The 20,069-nt window shown below is 33.5% G+C and overlaps 1 protein-coding gene and 1 long non-coding RNA gene across 3 annotated transcripts in view; both read left to right on the top strand.

Moving 5' to 3' along the window:
- LOC661291 (uncharacterized protein) overlaps positions 1–13,737 on the top strand; it is a 144,780-nt gene extending 131,043 nt beyond the window's left edge. For both annotated transcript variants that reach the window (XM_064357046.1, XM_967462.5), the window contains 8 exons: positions 14–177; positions 232–876; positions 4,409–4,570; positions 4,619–4,804; positions 4,859–5,073; positions 5,124–5,286; positions 7,467–10,038; positions 12,622–13,737. In XM_064357046.1, coding sequence (XP_064213116.1) covers positions 14–177; positions 232–876; positions 4,409–4,570; positions 4,619–4,804; positions 4,859–5,073; positions 5,124–5,286; positions 7,467–10,038; positions 12,622–13,691 — 5,177 coding nt within the window. In that variant the 3' untranslated portion in view covers positions 13,692–13,737. The remainder of the gene's footprint in view (positions 1–13; positions 178–231; positions 877–4,408; positions 4,571–4,618; positions 4,805–4,858; positions 5,074–5,123; positions 5,287–7,466; positions 10,039–12,621) is intronic.
- A 4,882-nt stretch (positions 13,738–18,619) lies between these two features.
- LOC107397582 (uncharacterized) lies at positions 18,620–19,340 on the top strand. The gene is made up of 2 exons (XR_001574664.2): positions 18,620–18,819; positions 18,864–19,340. It is a non-coding gene; the product is annotated as an uncharacterized LOC107397582 (long non-coding RNA).
- Positions 19,341–20,069: the final 729 nt, after the last annotated feature.

The raw sequence follows: 20,069 nt of genomic DNA, 5'->3' as shown, positions 1-20,069 counted from the left end.
TTCAACATTTTAGTCGAACCTCCATCTCCCGTAAAAATCTCCCAGTCAAAACGTTTCGACTTTTACAAAGACTCAAATATCGAAGAAGTGAAATCTTCCTTCCACATTTTGGAGGAGCTCCGCATTCGGACCAGGTCCCTTCTGTCCGAATGGCCCGACCACCCAACCCTAAAATCGGTATGAATAAATTTCCGAAATCCCTTATACAAACATTCCAATCATAAATTCCAGATTATGACTATTATTGAGCGCGTCTACAGTTTCGACCTAGCCAGTCCGTTACTGCGCTTTTTGACAGCTTTCGAAATTCTGTTAAGCAAATGCAACGAATGGGAAGAAGTGGCCCATTCTGGCGTCAGTCTGAGCGAAAACGCCCAAACCATCACACACCAAGTAATCGCGTGGCGAAAAATGGAATTAAACGTTTGGAAGGATTTATTGAACAGTACATTTACGCGAATGAACGGCCCTACATACAAATGGTGGCTGTACTTGTACAACATAATGGAGCAATTCGAGGAAAAATACACCGAGATTGAGCTAATCGAGGCACTTCAGAATTATGTCACGAAGTCAAATTTGGCCGAATTCCAGACCAGATTGAATCTATTACATGCGTTCCACTGCCATGCTGTACATCGAAAGCGCACGGACAAATCGGACAGATTTGTCAGCATTTTGTGGAATGTTTACAATTACTTCCTGCAATTCGCGCAAATTGTGAACAACAAAATCAAGGATTTGAGGGCACCCATCGAGAAGAAGCTCAAAGATTACGTCAAGATCGTGAGATGGAAGGATGTTAATTATTGGGCCATCAAAGAAACCGTCGATAAGTCGCATAAAACGCTCCATAAATACGTCAGAGAATTTCAGGTAAGTCTCGTTATTTAATTGGATTTTTTCACTCGAGTTTTGCTGCAAAAAATTGAGTGAGTTGTTAGGAGATTGCTTTAAAATGGATGGTATCAACTCACTCTCCAATTTGTTTGCATTGAAAAGGATGTGGATAAGAATTGAAACAATTACTATTCCCAAGCGAGCGACAGATTTTCCTCTTTTTTGTTAGTTTTACCGAACGTTTTTAAAATAATTGGATCATTTCTGCGCTTCTTTCAAGGCGAAATCGTTCTAAATATAAATTGCAAAGTGCTTCGTTCACTGTGTAAACAGCATTTTTTATTCCTTAGATTTTCTCTTCTCTAGCCCTTCTCTTCCCGAGATTTTGTTTTTTCTAGCTCTTTCCTTTGCCAATTTTTCTCTTCTCTAGCTTTCCTCTTTCCGATGTTTTTTCTTCTCTAGCTTTTCTCTTTGCTAGTTTTTCTCTTTCCGAGCTCATCTTTTTCTAACTTCTGCTCTTCTTTAGCCCTTCTCGTCTTCAGCTCTTGTTTTGTCTAGCTCTGCTCATTTCTAGTTCTTTTTTTTTCTAGCATTTTCCTTTTCTAGCTCTTCTCCTCTATAATTCTAGTTATCTTTAGCTCCACATATCTACAGCTCTTGTCTTTTTTAGCTTGTCTTTTTGATAACTTTTTCTAGCTTTCTTGTTCTCTAACTCTTCTTTTCTCTAGATTCATTTTTCTCTAGTTTTTCTCTTTGCTAGTTTTTCTGTTTTCAAGATCATCTGTTTCCGCTCTTTTTCAGCTCTGTCTTTTCTAGCTCTTCTCAACTCCAATTCTTCTTTTTACTAGCACTTTTCTTTTCTGGCTTTCCTCTTTTTTAACTCCCCTTTCTGTAGCTGTTCCCTTCGTTAATTTTTCTCTTCTCTGTGCTAGCTTTTTTTCCTCTAGTTTTCTTCTTCTCTCCTCCTCTTATCTGTTTTGTTACTATTCCACGACTTTTTTATTTTGTTCTTTTTATAAAATTTGTTCCCTTATAAAATTAAATTCAGTGACTTTTACGCAAATCCATAATACATTTGTTACTTTGTAGTAATCCATTTGCATGTAATAATTAATTTTTACTGATAATTGACTACTTTATTAAATTGAAAATAACTTTGTAAAAGTCGCAAACTAAATCATTCAAATGTCACATCCTGTATGTTGCTTCTTACCAGCGTTCTCTTTCTTCCCCTCAGTCTCTTCCCATTTTTGCACCGAAACATCCTTATTTTCAACTTTTCCTTTTATTCAGAAGGTAGATTCTCAGATAATTTTGCCACTTCTTCACCCTTTTCTTCTTCAGTTTGCGGAACCTCATATTTCTGGTCTTCTGCTTGTTCTTTTGATGCAACGTCCAAAACTTTTACCGCTGACTCTTTCACTTCTTTAACATGTTTATACATTTCTGCTTCTTCATTTTTATCTCCAGCTTCTTCACCTTCACTCTCATTATCATTTTTCGAGTCAATCGTCTTCAATTTCTTCTTCACGAGTTCATTCACATCACCTAGATTTCTCTGTGCGTCGGAATCTTGGTTTTTGGTGTTTTTTTAAATCTTCCTCTTTTTGCCTTTTCGAAGATTGCATTTCTTGCGGATTGGTTGTTTGGGCCGAATGTCCTGTTGAACTTTCCTCCATTTGTGATTGGCCGACTCCTTCTTTATCTGGTTTGTTTTCTTGGCACCAGTCGTCGATTGGTTGATTGGATTGATTTTCAGCCTGATTGGCTGTTACTTTATCAGTTGCGTCCGATTTATCAACGTCCGTTGTTTCAACGTTGTCTTCATTGGCCTGAGTCTGGTCGAAACCAGATTCTTCCACTTGAGTATATTCTTCAGTTTTAGCTTCGTCTTCCGGTTCCTCAAGTTTCTCCTTCATTCCGTCTTGTTCCTTCTTATTCTGATCTTCCAAATCTTCTTCATTTTTGGTAATTTCTTCATCATCACTACTGTACTCATTCTCAGGTTTATCTTCATTTTCTTGCCCTTGCTCTTCTTTTTCCTTACCCTCGAATGGATTGTCTTCCTTCATGGCGTCGATATCAAACGGATTTTCTTCATCTTGATTGTTATCCGGTTCTTGGCCTTCGTCCAATTGAAGATCATCCGGTAAATCCATGGGTTCCGGTTCCGGCAATTCCGGTTGGTTGCCATGGTAGGGATCAGTTTGTTCATCGTCAAATTCCGGTTCCTCCATTTCGTTAATTCCCTTTTTGTTTTCTTCCTTCTCATTTGTCGAATCTTTATCAGGCTTATCTTCACTTTTCTTATCATTCTCTTTGGCCCCCAATTCTTTTTCACCATCTTTTTCACCTCCTTCACCACTCTCTTCCTTTTCTTCACTTTCAACATTTTCATCTTCATTATCTGACCCGTAAGTCTCTTTGTCTTGTCGATTTGCATCTTTCTCTGTTTCACCCATTTGTTCGTCAGCATCTGAATCATTATCCTCCTCATCTTCATCGTCATCTTTCGGTTCGACATCTTGTAGTTTACTATCAAAATCTTCGCTCATCGCAATTCCTTTATCTTCTTCTTTACAATCGGCATCTTCCTCTTTGTCTTTTTCCTGTCCAGCAGGTTGTGCATCATCTAACTGATCTTCAGATTCGATTTTATCTGAAACGTCTTTTTCTCCTTGACCTTCACCCAAACCAAGACCATCCGAAGGTTTAGAAACACCTTCTTCCGAATCATCTGTTAGTTCATGTGGGACACAAAAACCTCTCGATACCAAATCGATGAAAATATTCAAAAGAATCGAATTCATTTTATTAATAACTCGATAAGCTGAGACTTGTTGAGTTAGGAAATACTGATGATAGAGACTTATTTGCTCCAAGAGAGGCAAAACGCACGAAATTAAATTTCGCGCTTCGTTCAAAAAGTTTGGAGGAATTGTGAAGAAAAGTCTTGCGATTTCGTGACACAAATCAAATATCTCTACAATATACAAATCCTTGAAATCGTTCTCAAGGTTCTCGATTATTTGAATCTTTAAATGATCGTCTTGAATCACCTCTTGGTCGTTGTCTTGACCCAAATCTGAATATTTTTTGTGGAGGGTGTTAACAACTTGCGAAATTTTCTCACCCAACGAATCGGTCAGTTTTTCAAGTTGTTTCAACGACTTTCCGATATCAAAATTACAATTTAATTCGTCCCAGGACTGTCTTAAACGTTTAACTTTACCAAGGATCTAACTCAAACTTTGGCTTAATATCGTTTTTCCAAAAACTTTAGCAACCTTGCCGAGATTTATTTCAATGTTGTCAATGAACGAAAATTTAATTTGAATGGTTGTAAGTCAAAGTGTGGCACTTCTCCTTTGCTTTTTTCAAGTCAAGATAAATTTTATCGGCGATATGCAACGTTTCGCTTGCTAAATTGTTACATATGTAGTACATTTCATTTTCACTAAGAATGTCGAATAATTGGTATTATTTTTAGAATTTTTTGTATAAATGAATTAATTTTAAATGGTATTAGAATCTTTTCATCGCTCTGAAAGTGTTTTTTACTCTTTAGGACGTCCTAAATCAGCCAGTGTCGCCACACTTGGTCAATACAAGCAATTCCAACAAAATTGAAAATGTCGGTATTTGGGACAGACCGCAAAGGAATGCCGTCAAAACCTACCACTACACTTTAGATCCCGCAACTTACGTCGCCAAAGAATCCTTCAGAAAGGTAACTCCCGACAAAAACTTGGCCAAACTAAACTTTACTAATTTATAGAAATTAAGCCCGAAAAGTTCAAAGTCCCATCAAAAACTTTCAAACAAAATAGACTCATATTTTAGCGAAGCGCGCAAGTTGTGTAAAGATTCGATTTCAGCGATGAAATATCCCAAGATGATACAAACTTTGGACGATTTAGTGACACAGATAATTGAAACGAGCTCACATTTACAAAACTTGGAGGTACGACGCGTCATTACTTGTAAAAAAAAACATTCTAATATTATTTAAAATTAGGTCGACACGAGTCTGGATAAAGACAAGCAAAAATCCGCTGCCAAAAACATCCTAAATCAGAAACATCGCGCACTGGCCGACTTATTCAAAGTTTTGAGCCAAATGGGGCTTTCCTTCAGGACCGGATTAGTCGAAGCCAAGCTAAAAATGGCCGCGGAGGACTTTCTCTTAAAACCGATTGACTTGAGTGCCAACTTTAGCCACATTAATTACAAGTAATGTATTTTTGTTCATTTAATTGTACAACGATTAATTGGGTTTTTAGGCGCCAGGATGAGAAAATTCTAACAATGTGGGACAACTGCGAAATGTATTATTTAAAGTCTCTAATGAGGGCCGACGTCCTGGATACAGCCCTTAAGACCCCGGCTCAAGATTTAGGCCAACAAAATATCGCCCGGTGTAGAGGCTTTACATCAAATCTCTTGGTAAGTCGCGCCACCTACACTCAAACCGACACAACTTCAAACGGAAATACTGATTACTATAGGTTTGGATACGAAACGCAAAATCAATTAACAGTTCATTAAATCAAACAATGATGCACAGAAAGAACCCTCTTTAATAAATTGCAACGAAAAAATGTAACAATTATCGTAGTTATTTTAAATTTTTTTTATTTTAACCGCAGAACTATAGTAAAAGTTGGTATGCAATCATTGTTTAATTATTTTTATTATTTCTTTAATTTTTTGCATTAACGAACTGTACACAAAAAAAAACTGAAAATCTTTACCTTGTTATTTAAAAGGATAAATATATTTTCTACTATTCTAATTCAACTTTTATCTGCTATTATTACACGTAGGTACTTTGTTTTTTCTCTATGCCTGTGATTTTTCAACATTTTTCTACCCTTTTTTATAATTAAAATTGATTAGTTAAAAATATAAATATTAATTAACCGAAATTTTTTTATTTGTAGTGTACGTTACTCTAAAACAATGCTTAAATTATGTTTTGGGCAAAATTATTCTTAACAAAATAAATTGTTTCTAGCACCAAAATTACGTTTATTTGAATTTTAAATTTTTGCTTAATTAATTTTTGTTCTAAGTATCGCTTTTTCCCAAATGACATCAAAATTAAAAAATTATAATCAATTAACTTGTCCATAGTAAATGTAGTTCCAAGTCATAAAATGACGAAACAAAAATGCCAAACACAATTTGTTAGGTCTTACAACGGAGTAAATATACCGCTTTATATTCATCAGTAACTTTGTTGTTCTTTAAGTTTAGAATTGAAGAAAAGATCTCGTTTTTGCAGCTAAGGTATTTTTTACATCTATAATTTCTTCACAGGATTTAATTGTTACATTCTAGTTTAGTTTTAGGAACAGCGAGTAGCTCACACATCGATGAAATTTACTAATTTATTTTTTAATCTTTAGTCTCATTATTAGCATTGCTTCAATTACCTAACAAATAATAAAATAAAATTGTGAACTTAAGACATTTTTTGAGCAGTTGTTAAATTTTTTCATTAACAACTAGAAACAACTTTCCATGGAAGTTCACGGATGTTTTTTTACATTACGCCGCTAACCACCAATTCATTACTTTTCAATAAAATTTTTATTTGTTCGGTGGTATTTTGCAAGTTTTGTAATAACTGCAAAGTAATAATAAATCAAGGAAAAACCAGTAATTGTTATTAAATATTTTATTTTATTTAAGTATTCTCTTCTCTCTTTTAATAAAATAATACCATGCAATCATTAGAATTTATAATTTGAGTAAGCGTTTTTTTTTCTTTGTGATTGGATCTATAAACTAGTGCAAACTGAGGGGAAAAATGTATTCTGACTCAAATTAATGAAAGTTTTATGATTTCTATTGTATGCTTCCAAAACTACGGTGCTTAAATGGTGTTTTTTCTTAATAAAATTGTTGCTAGTGTCAAAGGTGCATTTTTTTGGTTTTTACTTTATTTATTTTTGTGGCTAGTGATAGTTTTATTACAGATATTGTACACAAAACATTTAAACATTGCAGCGATTAATTAATTATTTTTAATTAATGAATAAATACGATATTATTATTACGTTTTTTCGTTACAGTTTAATACCTAATGTTCGTTCTTTTGTAAAGTTTATTTTTAAACACAATGGCGATAATTAATTACAATTACGAGTATAACAATTATTATAATTAAACTGTGATTGCAAAATTCGCCAAATTTTACCGAGAATGTTCTTAAAGAATTTACAAGTACAAGATGTAAGGAACAAAGTTGTAGAAAATTAAATTTCTGCGACAAAACCGTAAAACCGTCGCATTAGCATCTAACATTTTTCTTGTATCTTGAAAAATATGGAACGAAGTGCATATTTTATTTTTTTTTTTTTTCATATTTTTCGTGAAAATTTTAGTTGCCCGTTTTTCTCTTCCCATTAAGAATACGAAGCTCAACATTTCTTAATTTTTTCCAAGCAGTTAGTAAATTGGTTGAATTTAAATTAATTTAAAACAATTTGGCACTCGAATCACCTTCATTTTTACTCTGCTGTACTATATTTTCTTGTGTACAGAAAATATCTCGTTTCGTTTCCTAATCTATAGTTCTCCTCCGTAATCGGAAACTACAATACGACCAATTTTTGCAGTCCCTCGCCCAAAAACACAAATCACAACTGACTCAAAGCAGCAATTTGTTCTACTACTTGCGACACTACACGAACCAAATGACCAAAATTTGCGACAGTAGAGAGTTTCTGCCACTTGAAACAATAGCAAACATTCAACTAACAATGAAAAATGTTCAAATCGTGCTAAATCAAACTAAAATTGTTCTAAATTCGTGTCCTGGGGATGATTTTACCGGTTCCGAAACCCCGGTTCTGGTTCTTAAACCGGAACCGGAATTTATCCAATACAAAAATGACCAACTTTGGAACAAGTGTAACAACTTAGTCAGCGAAACGTTGATTATCGCCAATAAAATATGTCTTGACTTGGAAAAAAGCAAAGGAGAAGTGCCACACTTTGACTTAGAACCGTTTAAATTGAATTTCGTTCCGATTTCGGATCCAAATTCTATTCAAATTAAGTTGGACAATATTGAAACAAATCTCAGCGAGGTTGCTAAAGTTTTCGGAAAGACGAAATTGGGCCAAAGTTTGAGTTGGATCCTTGGAGAAGTTAAGCGTTTGAAACTGTCCGAGAACGAATTAAATTGTAATTTTGATATCGGAAAGTCGTTGAAACAACTTGAAAAACTGACCGATTCGTTGGGTGAGAAAATTTCGCAAGTTGTTAACACCCTCCACAAAAAATATTCCGATTTGGGTCAAGACAACGACCAAGAGGTGATTCAAGACGATCATTTAAAGGTTCAAATAATCGAAAACCTTGAGAACGATTTTAAGGATTTGTGTATTGGAGAGATATTTGATTTGTGTCACGAAATCGCAAGACTCTTCTTCACAATTCCTCCAAACTTTTTGAACGAAGCGCGAAATTTAATTTCGTGCGTTTTGCCTCTCTTGGAGCAAATCAGTCTCTACCATCAGTATTTCTTAACTCAGCAAGTCTCAGCTTATCGAGTTATTAATAAAATGAATTCGGTCCTTTTGAATATTTTCATCGATTTGGCATCGAGAGGTTTTTGTGTGCCACCTGAACTAACAGATGATTCGGAAGAAGGTGTTTCTAAACCTTCGGATGGTCTTGGTTTGGGTGAAGGTCAAGGAGAAAAAGACGTTTCTGATAAAATCGAATCTGAAGATCAGTTAGATGATGCACAACCTGCTGGACAGGAAAAAGACAAAGAGGAAGATGCAGATTGTAAAGAAGAAGATAAAGGAATTGAGATGAGCGAAGATTTTGATAGTAAACTACAAGATGTCGAACCGAAAGATGACGATGAAGATGAGGAGGATAATGATTCAGATGCTGACGAACAAATGGGTGAAACAGAGAAAGATGCAAATCGACAAGACAAAGAGACTTACGGGTCAGATAATGAAGATGAAAATGTTGAAAGTGAAGAAAAGGAAGAACGTGGTGAAGGAGGTGAAAAAGATGGTGAAAAAGAATTGGGGGCCAAAGAGAATGATAAGAAAAGTGAAGATAAGCCTGATAAAGATTCGACAAATGAGAAGGAAGAAAACAAAAAGGAAATTAACGAAATGGAGGAACCGGAATTTGACGATGAACAAACTGATCCCTACCATGGCAACCAACCGGAATTGCCGGAACCGGAACCCATGGATTTACCGGATGATCTTCAATTGGACGAAGGCCAAGAACCGGATAACAATCAAGATGAAGAAAATCCGTTTGATATTGACGCAATGAAGGAAGACAATCCATTCGAGGGTAAGGAAAAAGAAGAGCAAGAGCAAGAAAATGAAGATAAACCTGAGAATGAGTACAGTAGTGATGATGAAGAAATTACCAAAAATGAAGAAAATTTGGAAGAACAAACTAAGAAGGAACAAGACGGAATGAAGGAGAAACTTGAGGAACCGGAAGACGAAGCTGAAACTGAAGAAAATACTCAAGTGGAAGAATCCGGTTTCGACCTGACTCAGACCAATGAAGATAACGTTGAAGCAATGGACGTTGACAAATCGGATGCAACTGATAAAGTAACAGCTAATCAAGCCGAGAATCAATCCAATCAACCAATCGACGATTTGTGCCAGGAAGACAAACCCGATAAAGAAGGAGTGGGTCAATCACAAATGGAGGAAAGTTCAACAGGACATTCGGCTCAAACAACCAATCCACAGGAAATGCAATCTTCGAAGAGGCAAAGAGACGAAGATTTGAAAAAACAACAAAAACCAGGCGATTCCGACGCACAGAGAAGTCTAGGTGATGTGAATGAACCCGTGAAGAAGAAATTGAAGACGATTGACTCGAAAAATGATAATGAGAGTGAAGGTGAAGAAGCTGGTGATAAAGATGAAGAAGCAGAAATGTATAAACATATTAAAGAAGCGAAGGAGTCGGCGGCGCAAGTTTTAGACGTTGCGACGAAAGAACAAGCAGAAGATCAAAAATATGAAGTTCAGCATACTGAAGAAGAGAAAGGGGAAGAAGTGGAGGAATCGTCTGAGACTCTGCCTCCCGAAGAAGAAGAAAAGGTTGAAAATGTGGATACTTCAGTTCAAAAACCGGAAAAAACCGAGGGGAAGAAAAATAAAGCTGACAAGAAACAACATCCAGAAGGTGAGTTCTTAACATTCTGTTTATTGTGGTTTGAATGGGTTTATTTCTATTTTGCGTTTTTAACAAAGCTGCGAGTTAAATTGTGTGAAAGTGCACGAAATAATGTAACACTTAACATTAGTAATTTTGATATCTGTAACGTTATACGGGTACTGCTGGAAGTTACTATGGCCACGCTGAAATTCAGTAAACAAAGGTTTTGAATGGTGCTTTATCACCAAATTCCTAATACAATCGATCGATGCATTGTTTTGTATGGCGTTAGACCGCGTTTGAAGTTAAGTATCATACTTTTACTTGAAATTGATTTTTTAAGAGAAAATTACTCTTTTAAAAATAGTGTATAAACACAATTAAGTTTCAACTGAATTAATACAAACAATATCAATTTTACGAGCATAATACAGTAAACTCTCGATTCTTATCCGAAATAGCCGTCCCACTTCCTGATAATACTGCATTTAAAAAAATGCGAGCACCTTTGAAATTGCGAGATATCAGAAGCTTTTTCAGTAGCCTACGTTTATAAGAACTTTTTTCTTTTTTTTAACTTTTTGACTTATTTCGACAAAATCTGAAATAAGTGAGGTTCAGTTTGCTTATTTCGACAATCAGTCGGTTTTTGGCACAAAATATAAAATCCACTTGAGAAATTTTTAGGTACACTCTGTTATTTGTTTTCTGCATTGTGTAACGAAAAGATGAGCAGACAAAGAAACCACATGTTTTGGTGCTTTTTCTTTTTTATTGTAAAGTACTTACTCATTGCCAACTTATGGGTTAGATGACTAACGTAATTTTCCATTCGAAAGATGCATTATTTTTAAAGAACTTTTATATCTTTATATAACAAATTATTTATGAAAATAACGTACCTTTAGCCACTCATTTGACATATAACAATAATATGTCTTTATATAGTTATGGTAAATTGTTGGTAGGTACGTAAATACTTTACAAATGACAAAACATGCATAGCAAATTTTGTACCAAATTTCATAAAAATAGAATATTGATTCTTCCATTAAAAAGTTATTAAAGAAAAGCGAAAGTAATTTTTAAAATTTGGCGCTCCTTGATATTTAATAGTGCAATCTGGTTAGAGGTGGATTGGGTTAAATCGCTTTATTTATTTGAATCTCTGGTTTCCTTTTATCCCCATTTCTTCGTGCACCCTGTATTTTAATATTTTTTCATTTATTGTTTGTAACAATTTTTTAATTTGGTTTGTTTTGATAAAATATCTACAAGTATAAGCGTTCCTGGTTAAAAAAACGCCAAATCACTTAGAATTCAAATGTAAGTTCAGAATGGAACATATTAATTTTCGAAAGTGTTAAGCGTTATTTGGTTTGGTCAATTGTATTTTAGACTGTTTCAGTTGTAGTTCAGAACACCAAAATTAATTTCAGAAAAAATGATTATATTTGCAAATGAGCTTTTGAAATACATTTGATACTCCTGAAAAACAATCGATAGAAGTATACCTAGTTTCGGCTTTTTAGCTCACTTTCACAACATCTCGTAAAACAAGTGTGGCTATACTTCTTTTCCAATTATTGTAGTAGCTGTTTCAAAACTATAAAAACGCCAACGTCCTATTTTATGAATTATTTTTTTTTAGTTTTATGAATTTGTAAAAGAGTTATTAATCTCTCATTGAAACTATGAATTACCTTAACTATTATTTTATTGAATTGCACGAATGATTTATAACAGCTATTTTTGAGAGAAAATGCGACGTTGGCGATTTTATAGTTTTGAAATAGCTAATAGTTCATAAAGTATCAAATGTATCATAAGATCGAAAATAAAGTGATTTAGAGCAGCCGTGCCTGCAGAAAATTGACAGATCAGGATTTTTTAAAAACTGATTCCTTGTTTAATCTAAATCCTAAATCCTGATCTGTCAATATTTTTGACATTTGGTTAAAATTCCGCAAACACTGCCTACTCTAATTGAGTTTATTTTCGATCTCATGCTAAATAGCAATAAATATTTTATAAATAAATATTTTCTTCTCAATAAATATTGAGAAGAAAAAATAATAATAACAAAAAATTCTTTAAGGCGAAAAGCTACTCAACTCAACCCCCAAAATATAAAAAATAATAACTACAGTCACGAACAATAAAACAAAAAAGTGGGAAAACTTGATATGAAAAAACTTTCAAAACAAAGAAAATTTAAATTTTTCAAATAATGGTAAACTCATATCAACATTTAATATAAAGTTTGCATATTCAGCTAAACATTGAACATTGATTCAACTGAAAAAGTACCGTAAAATTATCAACTTTAATGATGACATTATGAATGCTTTCTCTATTTTTTTTACGGGGAAACATCATCGAATTTGTTTTAAGCCAAAAATGAACGGACAACAGCTATTTTGAATTTTCTGTAATTTGCATTTTATGGTATTCTCTAAATGAGAAGATATGTATCGTATTAACACCTGACCCAAAATTTTCCAATTTTGTTCTTTAAAAACGATAAAATAAGCACAAACTAGAAAACAACTCATTGCGAAAGCCTTCTCCAATTTATATTTCATTTTGTTTAATAAAATTAATTATTAGGTGACATCCTCGACGAAGTCCAAGACATCGAAATCGAAGGCGAAACCGTCGAAACAATGAGCGTCCCTCGCGGAACGGACACAACCTACCACACTTTATACGATGAACTCGCCAATAGGACATTTTCTCGCCTTACTCACGAGGAAATGAACTCTTTACGCCACGAAGTAGAGAAGCAATTAGCCGCCTGGACTGAAGTTCCTTCCGACATGGAAGCCGACCGCGCTTGGCAAAAAATCTCCTCTGTGATGTCCTCCCTAGCCCAAGACCTGTCGGAACAACTTCGCCTAGTCCTCGAACCGACACAAGCCAGCCGCTTGAGAGGCGATTTCCGAACCGGCCGTCGCATAAACATGCGGAAAGTCATCCCTTACATTGCCTCGCAGTTCCGCAAGGACAAAATCTGGCTAAGACGCACCAAACCGTCAAAACGCGAGTACCAAATAGTTCTGGCCATTGATGATTCGTCCTCAATGGCCGACAACCACTCGAAAGAATTAGCCTTCGAAAGCGTCGCTCTGATTTCGAAAGCGTTAACTTTGCTCGAAAGCGGGCAATTGTCTGTTGTTAGTTTTGGCGAAAACACCGAGATTTTGCACAAATTAACCGACCAGTTTACGGATAAAAGTGGCGTTAAACTGTTGCAGAAATTCCAGTTTGACCAAAACAAGACTTGTGTGGGGAAATTGGTTGATTTCGTTAGCGAAATGTTTGCACAATCACAGATGCAGTCCGCAGCGCTAAATGCGAAGCTTTTGGTCATTGTGAGTGATGGAAGAGGTGTTTTTTCGGAGGGCGAAAGTGTAGTGAGGCAAGCGGTGAGGAGGGCAAAACTGGCGAACATCTTCATGGTGTTTGTTATTATTGATAATCCGGAAAATAAGAACTCGATTTTGGATATTCGGATGCCGAGTTTTAAGGATGGGAAGTTGTTGGGTATCCAGAATTATATGGATGTGTTTCCATTTTCGTTTTATATTATTTTGCGCGATATTAATTCGTTGCCGAATGTTTTAAGTGATGCTTTGAGGCAGTGGTTCGAAGTTGTGTCTAATTTAGATAAGCAGTAATTTTGTATTGTGTTGTTTTGGAAATAAATAAATAAATTATTTTAAAGCAGCGTTTGATTTCATCCATACATTGTTTTTAAATAATATAAATATGAATTATTTATGGTGAATATTGTGGAATCAATTGGGAACATAATTCCTAAACTAGGGTAAACTGCACAGTTATTGGCCAGTTGAGCAAAAACCTAAATTTGAAAAATCATTACCACCTTCAAAATGAAGGTATACAGCGTGCTCAAAAACTGACGCACCAACTCAATGGTGTGTGGTAAAGAACTGGTTACATATAAAGGTAAAAATAGTAAAAAAATTCTTTGTATTAAAGTTATTGATAAATAACGGATTTTAGATAAATGATATGTGGCAACGTTGTCTAACAGTCATGAGCGCAATAGAATTTGATCAACAATAAAAATAAATTATTTTTGAAACGGTTTCCTAGGAAATATTTTCCAGTGTTGGCACATCTACACATTGTGATTTTTTTGATGAACTTTAGTTTTTTTAAATTCAAAAATCTGCTAAAGTCTGATAGGAAATTTAAAAATAATCATTCAAAGTTATGTTAGGGAACGATTACCTGGTACAAAACATAAAAGAGTAATGAAAATTAAAGAAGTTAACAAAATAAGTTTGTAGCTTCAGATTTTTTAAAATATGACTTTAGGAATTTTTTCAACATTTTTCCCGTAATCTGCACTTGTTTTTCAATAACGTACCACTGAGTTGGTGCGCCAGTTTTTGAGCACCCTGTAGATAATTGCGCGATTCCAAACTAAAGATTGAAATGTCTACAAGTTTCTAATTATTAAGCACTGTGATAACACTGATAACCTTTATTATTACTATTTATTTATAAATAAAGTGCAACAAATTTAGTTACTGGTCGGGTTTAAAAATTATGACATGTAGACCAAAATACGTCGTCCCAAAAAAACACAACTGAAGGGAGTAGTTTGCGCTTTATGTTATGAAATCATAAGTTTAAAAGACTTTCTTCATAAACTCAATGCTCCCTGGTCAATAACTGTCCACTAACCAATAACTGTGCAGTTTACTGTAGGAACTAAATAATTTATTCAAACTTTGTCTTGAAAAATTTTCTTTTTTGTCTTTGATTTACAAGCGTTCCGACTTTGAATACACATTAAGTTGCACAACATTTTCAGAAAGACAATTTATTGTTAATAAAAAGAGATGAATAAAATTTATTTGAGATTAGGTTCTCCAGCAATTTGTTGTGGATCCAGTTACTTTGGGAAAGGTTTGACTTTATAAAGTCACAAGCAAAGATTTCGGTTAAAATAGTAATTTAATAAACGAACTTGATCTAATCCATTATAAACGGGTGATTAATTAAGAAGTAAGCACAACCTAAATTAATCAGTTTTGTTGAAAGGACTTGATTTCGTGAGATTCTATGCTTAAAAATGACAAACCCGGTGGTAGAAAGAGGTAAACATTTTTAATTTGGTGGAAAAAGACGATTTTAAACCATTTTTTTTTACTTAGAGACAATTTTTTGGTCCAAAAAAAACAGCCCGAAGTTGTGTTCATTTTTAATAACCTGTAATTTTTTCAAAGCAGTGTTTGATTCAATCCCGAAATTTTATTGCGTATTCAATTTATACAATGTCCCAGCGAGTTGGAAAAGTCCATAATTGACCTCTAAATTTTAGAAAAAAATTTTCAAAAGCTGTAGAAACTAACCCTCTGCTCACCAAAAATTTTTTCCAAACATAAATGGGCTTCAAAACAAACTTTTTTTTTAAATGGGACACCCTATATTTTTTGCATTTTTGTATGTATTTTTTAAAACTAATAATTTTGACTTGAATTTTTTATTGGTCGATTTTGCTTAGTTTTTGAATTATTTTAATTTGTTTAACAGAAACACGCTCTTTAAAAATGTATTGCTCAAAAACTAAAATCAAAATGAGCAAAGTAACAAGTATGTTTTTTCAGTTAAGAGAAACTTGCTATACTTTGTCTTACAATCATTCTGATTTCGGATTCAAATTATAATGGACATCTCTGGGAAATTGTTAAAACTTTCGAAAAGGCAAAATTTGGTCAGAATTTTGTGGCGGGTATTTATTTTTTGTTAAAAAAAGTTTAACCTCTTTTTTGGTGTCCAAGCGGGTTCTGCCACGAGAGTAATAAAATTTATTTGAGATTAGGTTTTCCAGCGATTTGTTGTGAATCCAGTTACTTTGGGAGAGGGTTGAGTTTATGCAAACAAAGTCAAAGAGTTTAAATGTAAACATTCATTTAATAAACGAACTAAATTAGATTCATTGTATTAGATCAGTGAATAAATTAAGAAATAGGTACTAAACTCATAAACTAAATTAACCAGTTTTCCACTCTGGGTAGAATGAGTTAAAATTCATTGTTTGGTCGAGAAAGACGATTGTAAATCGCTGAAGAAAAGCGTTTTCGGACAGAATAAAAAACTACACCTTTTTGCCTAGGAGGTTTCTCGTTTTGAGCAATTTTTACTACAAAACTGTAATTATTCGACCAAAAATAGAACAATTTTAGATTTTCGGCGAATTTTGACATTTTAAGCCAAAAAACATCTAAAACCTTATAATTTCAACAAAACTAATGATTGAATCATCTCTAAGGAGATTTTAGGTTTTTTACTGCAAGTATTGTCAATTTTAAACAAGAAATTGTCAAAAATCAAGTATTTTTACCAAAATTTGTACTTAAATGGTCTTTTTTGGGGTAAGTTTTTTGACATATATACCTACTTGAGCAAGGAATCGTCTTCGATCAAATAAAATGTTATTAAACGAACAACTCGTTATATACCCGCGCGAATATATAGCATTTATGGTAAATACTGTGGAATCAATTTGGAACGTGATAAGTAAATAAATCCAGTAAAAATATTATTTTTTAAGGCTTGTTAAATTTTTATAGTGAATACCAACCTTAAGTAATAGCTGTTTAAACGCCAACGTCGCATTTTACCAAATTATTTTTCAAATAAGGTTGATAAAAATGTAAAATAGTTACTAATGATTACATCTCTTATAAAACTATAAATTACATTAGCCATTATTTTTTTGAAGTGCATGAATAATTTAGATCCGCTAAATTTTAAGAGAAAAACCGACGTTGGTATTTTTATAGTTTTGAAACAGCTAATATATACAGGGTGCTCAAAAACTGGCGCACCAACTCAGTGGTACGTTATTGAGAAGCAAGTGCAGATTACGGGAAAAATGTTGGAAAAATTCCTAAAGTCATATTTTAAAAAATCTGGAGCTACAAACTTATTGTGTTAACTTCTTTAGTTTTCATTATTTTTTATGTTTTTGTTTCATACCAGGTAATCGTTCAGTAACAAAACGATGAATAATTATTTTTAAATTTACTATCAGATTTTAGCAGTTTTTTTAATTTAAAGAAATTAAAATTCATCCAAAAAATCACAATGTGTAGATGTGCCAACACTGGGAATTATATCCTAGGAAACCGTTTCAAAAATAGTTTATTTTATTGTTGCTCAAATTCTATTCGGAAATAAAATTAACTAGACGCCCTCTGGTGATGACTTTTGAACTATGTCGAAAACAGTAACGAAATTTTCGTAATTCCACATTTAATTGACATCTAATAAATTGTTTAACAATTTTGCGTGTATAGTGTTAATTGCTTACATTGGAGAGAATCACTTTAAAAGTACGTGGTGGTAAATACTAGCTCTGACTTTGGTTCTGCGGTTTTTCGTGGTATAAAGTGTTTGTTGTTGGGATTTGAAAGTGGATAAAAAGTGAAAAAGATTTAAATTTTTATTACAAAGTGTTATCAAACAGTTGTCTAATTAAAGATTATAGTAACGGATCACAGCGAACACAAAGTTGGGCTCAAGAAACCAATAAATTAGTGAAGTTTGTGAATTTAAGGTTAGAATTTTTCCACTGATAAAATCATGAAATACTTCGATAAATCAACAAAACTACAATTAAGATTAACAACTGCTAATACACTTAAACGTAAATTATGCCAAAAGGTAGGCTTTTCAATGTCTTTGTAATAATTTTCCAATAAAGAAAGTGAACCAAAAAGTCATCGTTATTCGTGTTTTCCTCGTCATCTCTAATTTGTCAACATTCCACCAAAGATGCAATAGTCATTCTGCATTGGCAATGTAATAATTGTGAAGCCTCAAAATTCGTACAACGCTCAAAATATCCGAATATACATTTTCCCGCCATTTATGGTTACTGTTTTCGACCTAGCTCAGTGGCGCCCCCAACGGTAACTTTACTTCCGAATTGCGATCATGACTGTTAGGCAACGTTGCCACATATCATTTATCTAAAATCCGTTATTTATCAATAACTTTAATACAAAGAATTTTTTTACTATTTTCACCTTTATATGTAACCAGTTCTCTACCACACACCATTGAGTTGGTGCGCCAGTTTTTGAGCACGCTGTACGTAGCTACTACAAAATTTGTTGGGAAAAAATATATTGAAGGAAAGTTATTTTTCGAAGAAATATAATTATAAAAAATGAAAAAATACAAGGATATCTCGAAAAACGTTGGAAAATTTTAGGGAGGTAGGTCAGAAAAGACAATAAATAAACAGATGATAGTAAATAAAGAAGACAAAATGGACAACAGAGAAGTAAGATAACTGGATAAGGTATTCGGGAATACGGCACTTAATTTTTGATCGATTGTTTATTGCCGACGTTTCGCCATCTTTTGGGACTTCTTCAGGACTATGGGGGAACATTTTTTTAAACAGTTACAATAAATTTGTTAAACAACTTACCAACAAATCGGTAACCATTTGTGAAGCGTGACCGGGAACCATTTTGTTAAGCATGAAAACGCGAAAACCGATCTACAAGAACATTATGGTACCGTTACCTTCCATCATTTTGGAATGATGAGAGAAGTAAGATTTAGTAAGATGAACAAAGGAAGAAAGAGTAGAGAACAATGATACACAAACCAACAACAGAAAACAAAGAAAGCAGAAGATAGAAGACAGAGGTTAAAAAAGATTTCCATCTGATTTCTTTTCTGATCTTGGTTTGCGTATTCCTGTTCTTCTCTTTGGTCTCTGGAAAGCCAGTTCCAATAGCGAATAAGAAGGTAGGTAATAAATAGATAAGTGCCAGTTAAAATTCCAGTTTCAGATTGATTTTAAAAATCACAAATCCAACAAAATCAGACGGAAACTACATTTTTCTTGTGCAGAATTGTCGCAGCATTACAAATATCTAAGCAGTTTCGCCTTGTTATCAATAATAGTTTTTGAGAATACTCAATGTTTGATATAATTTTTCAAAAAAATGTTTCTGATTACAAGTACTGGGATAGTACTGGGAGTCCAGACATAAAACAGACCCAAATTAGATTTTTCTTTTGAAAAGTTGTTCATGAATTTCAAATATATAATCAGATTCTAGTTGTCATTAATAGATATTTTAGATTTTAATGGATCCGGATAGAAGCATAGAAAATAGAAGAAAATAAATATAACAAAAAACAGAGGGGATAATAAAGAAATCAAAAAGGAGGAACAGAAAATATTGAAGTTCGAAGTCGTGTCTAATTTAGATAAGCAGTAATTTTGTATTATGTTGTTTTAGGAATAAATAAATAATAGCAAAGCAGCGTTTGATTTAATCCCGCCACTCATTAAATTGCTTTTCAAATAATATCATGAAATATTTATGGTGGTAGTATTGTGGAATCAATTTGGAGCGTGACCCGAATTAGTAAACGGCTGTGCATTATTGAAGCCAATAATTTGAATTATTATTAATTTTGAATGTTGTGTCGTATGGAGCACGAGGACATTGGAATGTGTCACGAAGTGGAAAAAGAGATAAAATGTGGGTTTGTGGGAGAAATGTTGGATGGATATCGATTGGAAATATGATTACAGGAAGTAAACAATTTGTTCTAAAACATGATTAATTGAATTTTCTAATTAGTTACCACTGTACACAATACACAAAGTAAACCATCATTACAATAGAAAAACACATTATTAGCAGCACATTTCACAATACTCGCAAGGTTGTTAAATATGAATAAGTGTGTATGGAACTGGTTAAAAATTTCTAAATTCTTGAAAACTTATTTTTGAATTGAGTGATAGAAAGATAAATAACAAGTAAGTATACCACTTGATTCAAAAAACATGGGAGTAACTTTTTGATGATATCCTATTTGACTGTCTCAGTCTCAGTATACACACATTTCGAATTTGTGGTAATTTTTTGGATACAAAACGAAATAATGGTTTAAGACTAAAAGGGACGAAGTAGTAGTGAAATTTAATTTTCTATTTTTAGCGATATTTGTTATCCAATTTTAAATCGAAAAACGGAATT

Source organism: Tribolium castaneum, chromosome 5 (genome assembly GCF_031307605.1).
Source record: "Tribolium castaneum strain GA2 chromosome 5, icTriCast1.1, whole genome shotgun sequence".
NCBI lineage: Eukaryota > Metazoa > Arthropoda > Insecta > Coleoptera > Tenebrionidae > Tribolium > Tribolium castaneum.
Note: the sequence above shows the minus strand (reverse complement) of the source record. Positions and strands in the feature narration are given on the sequence as shown.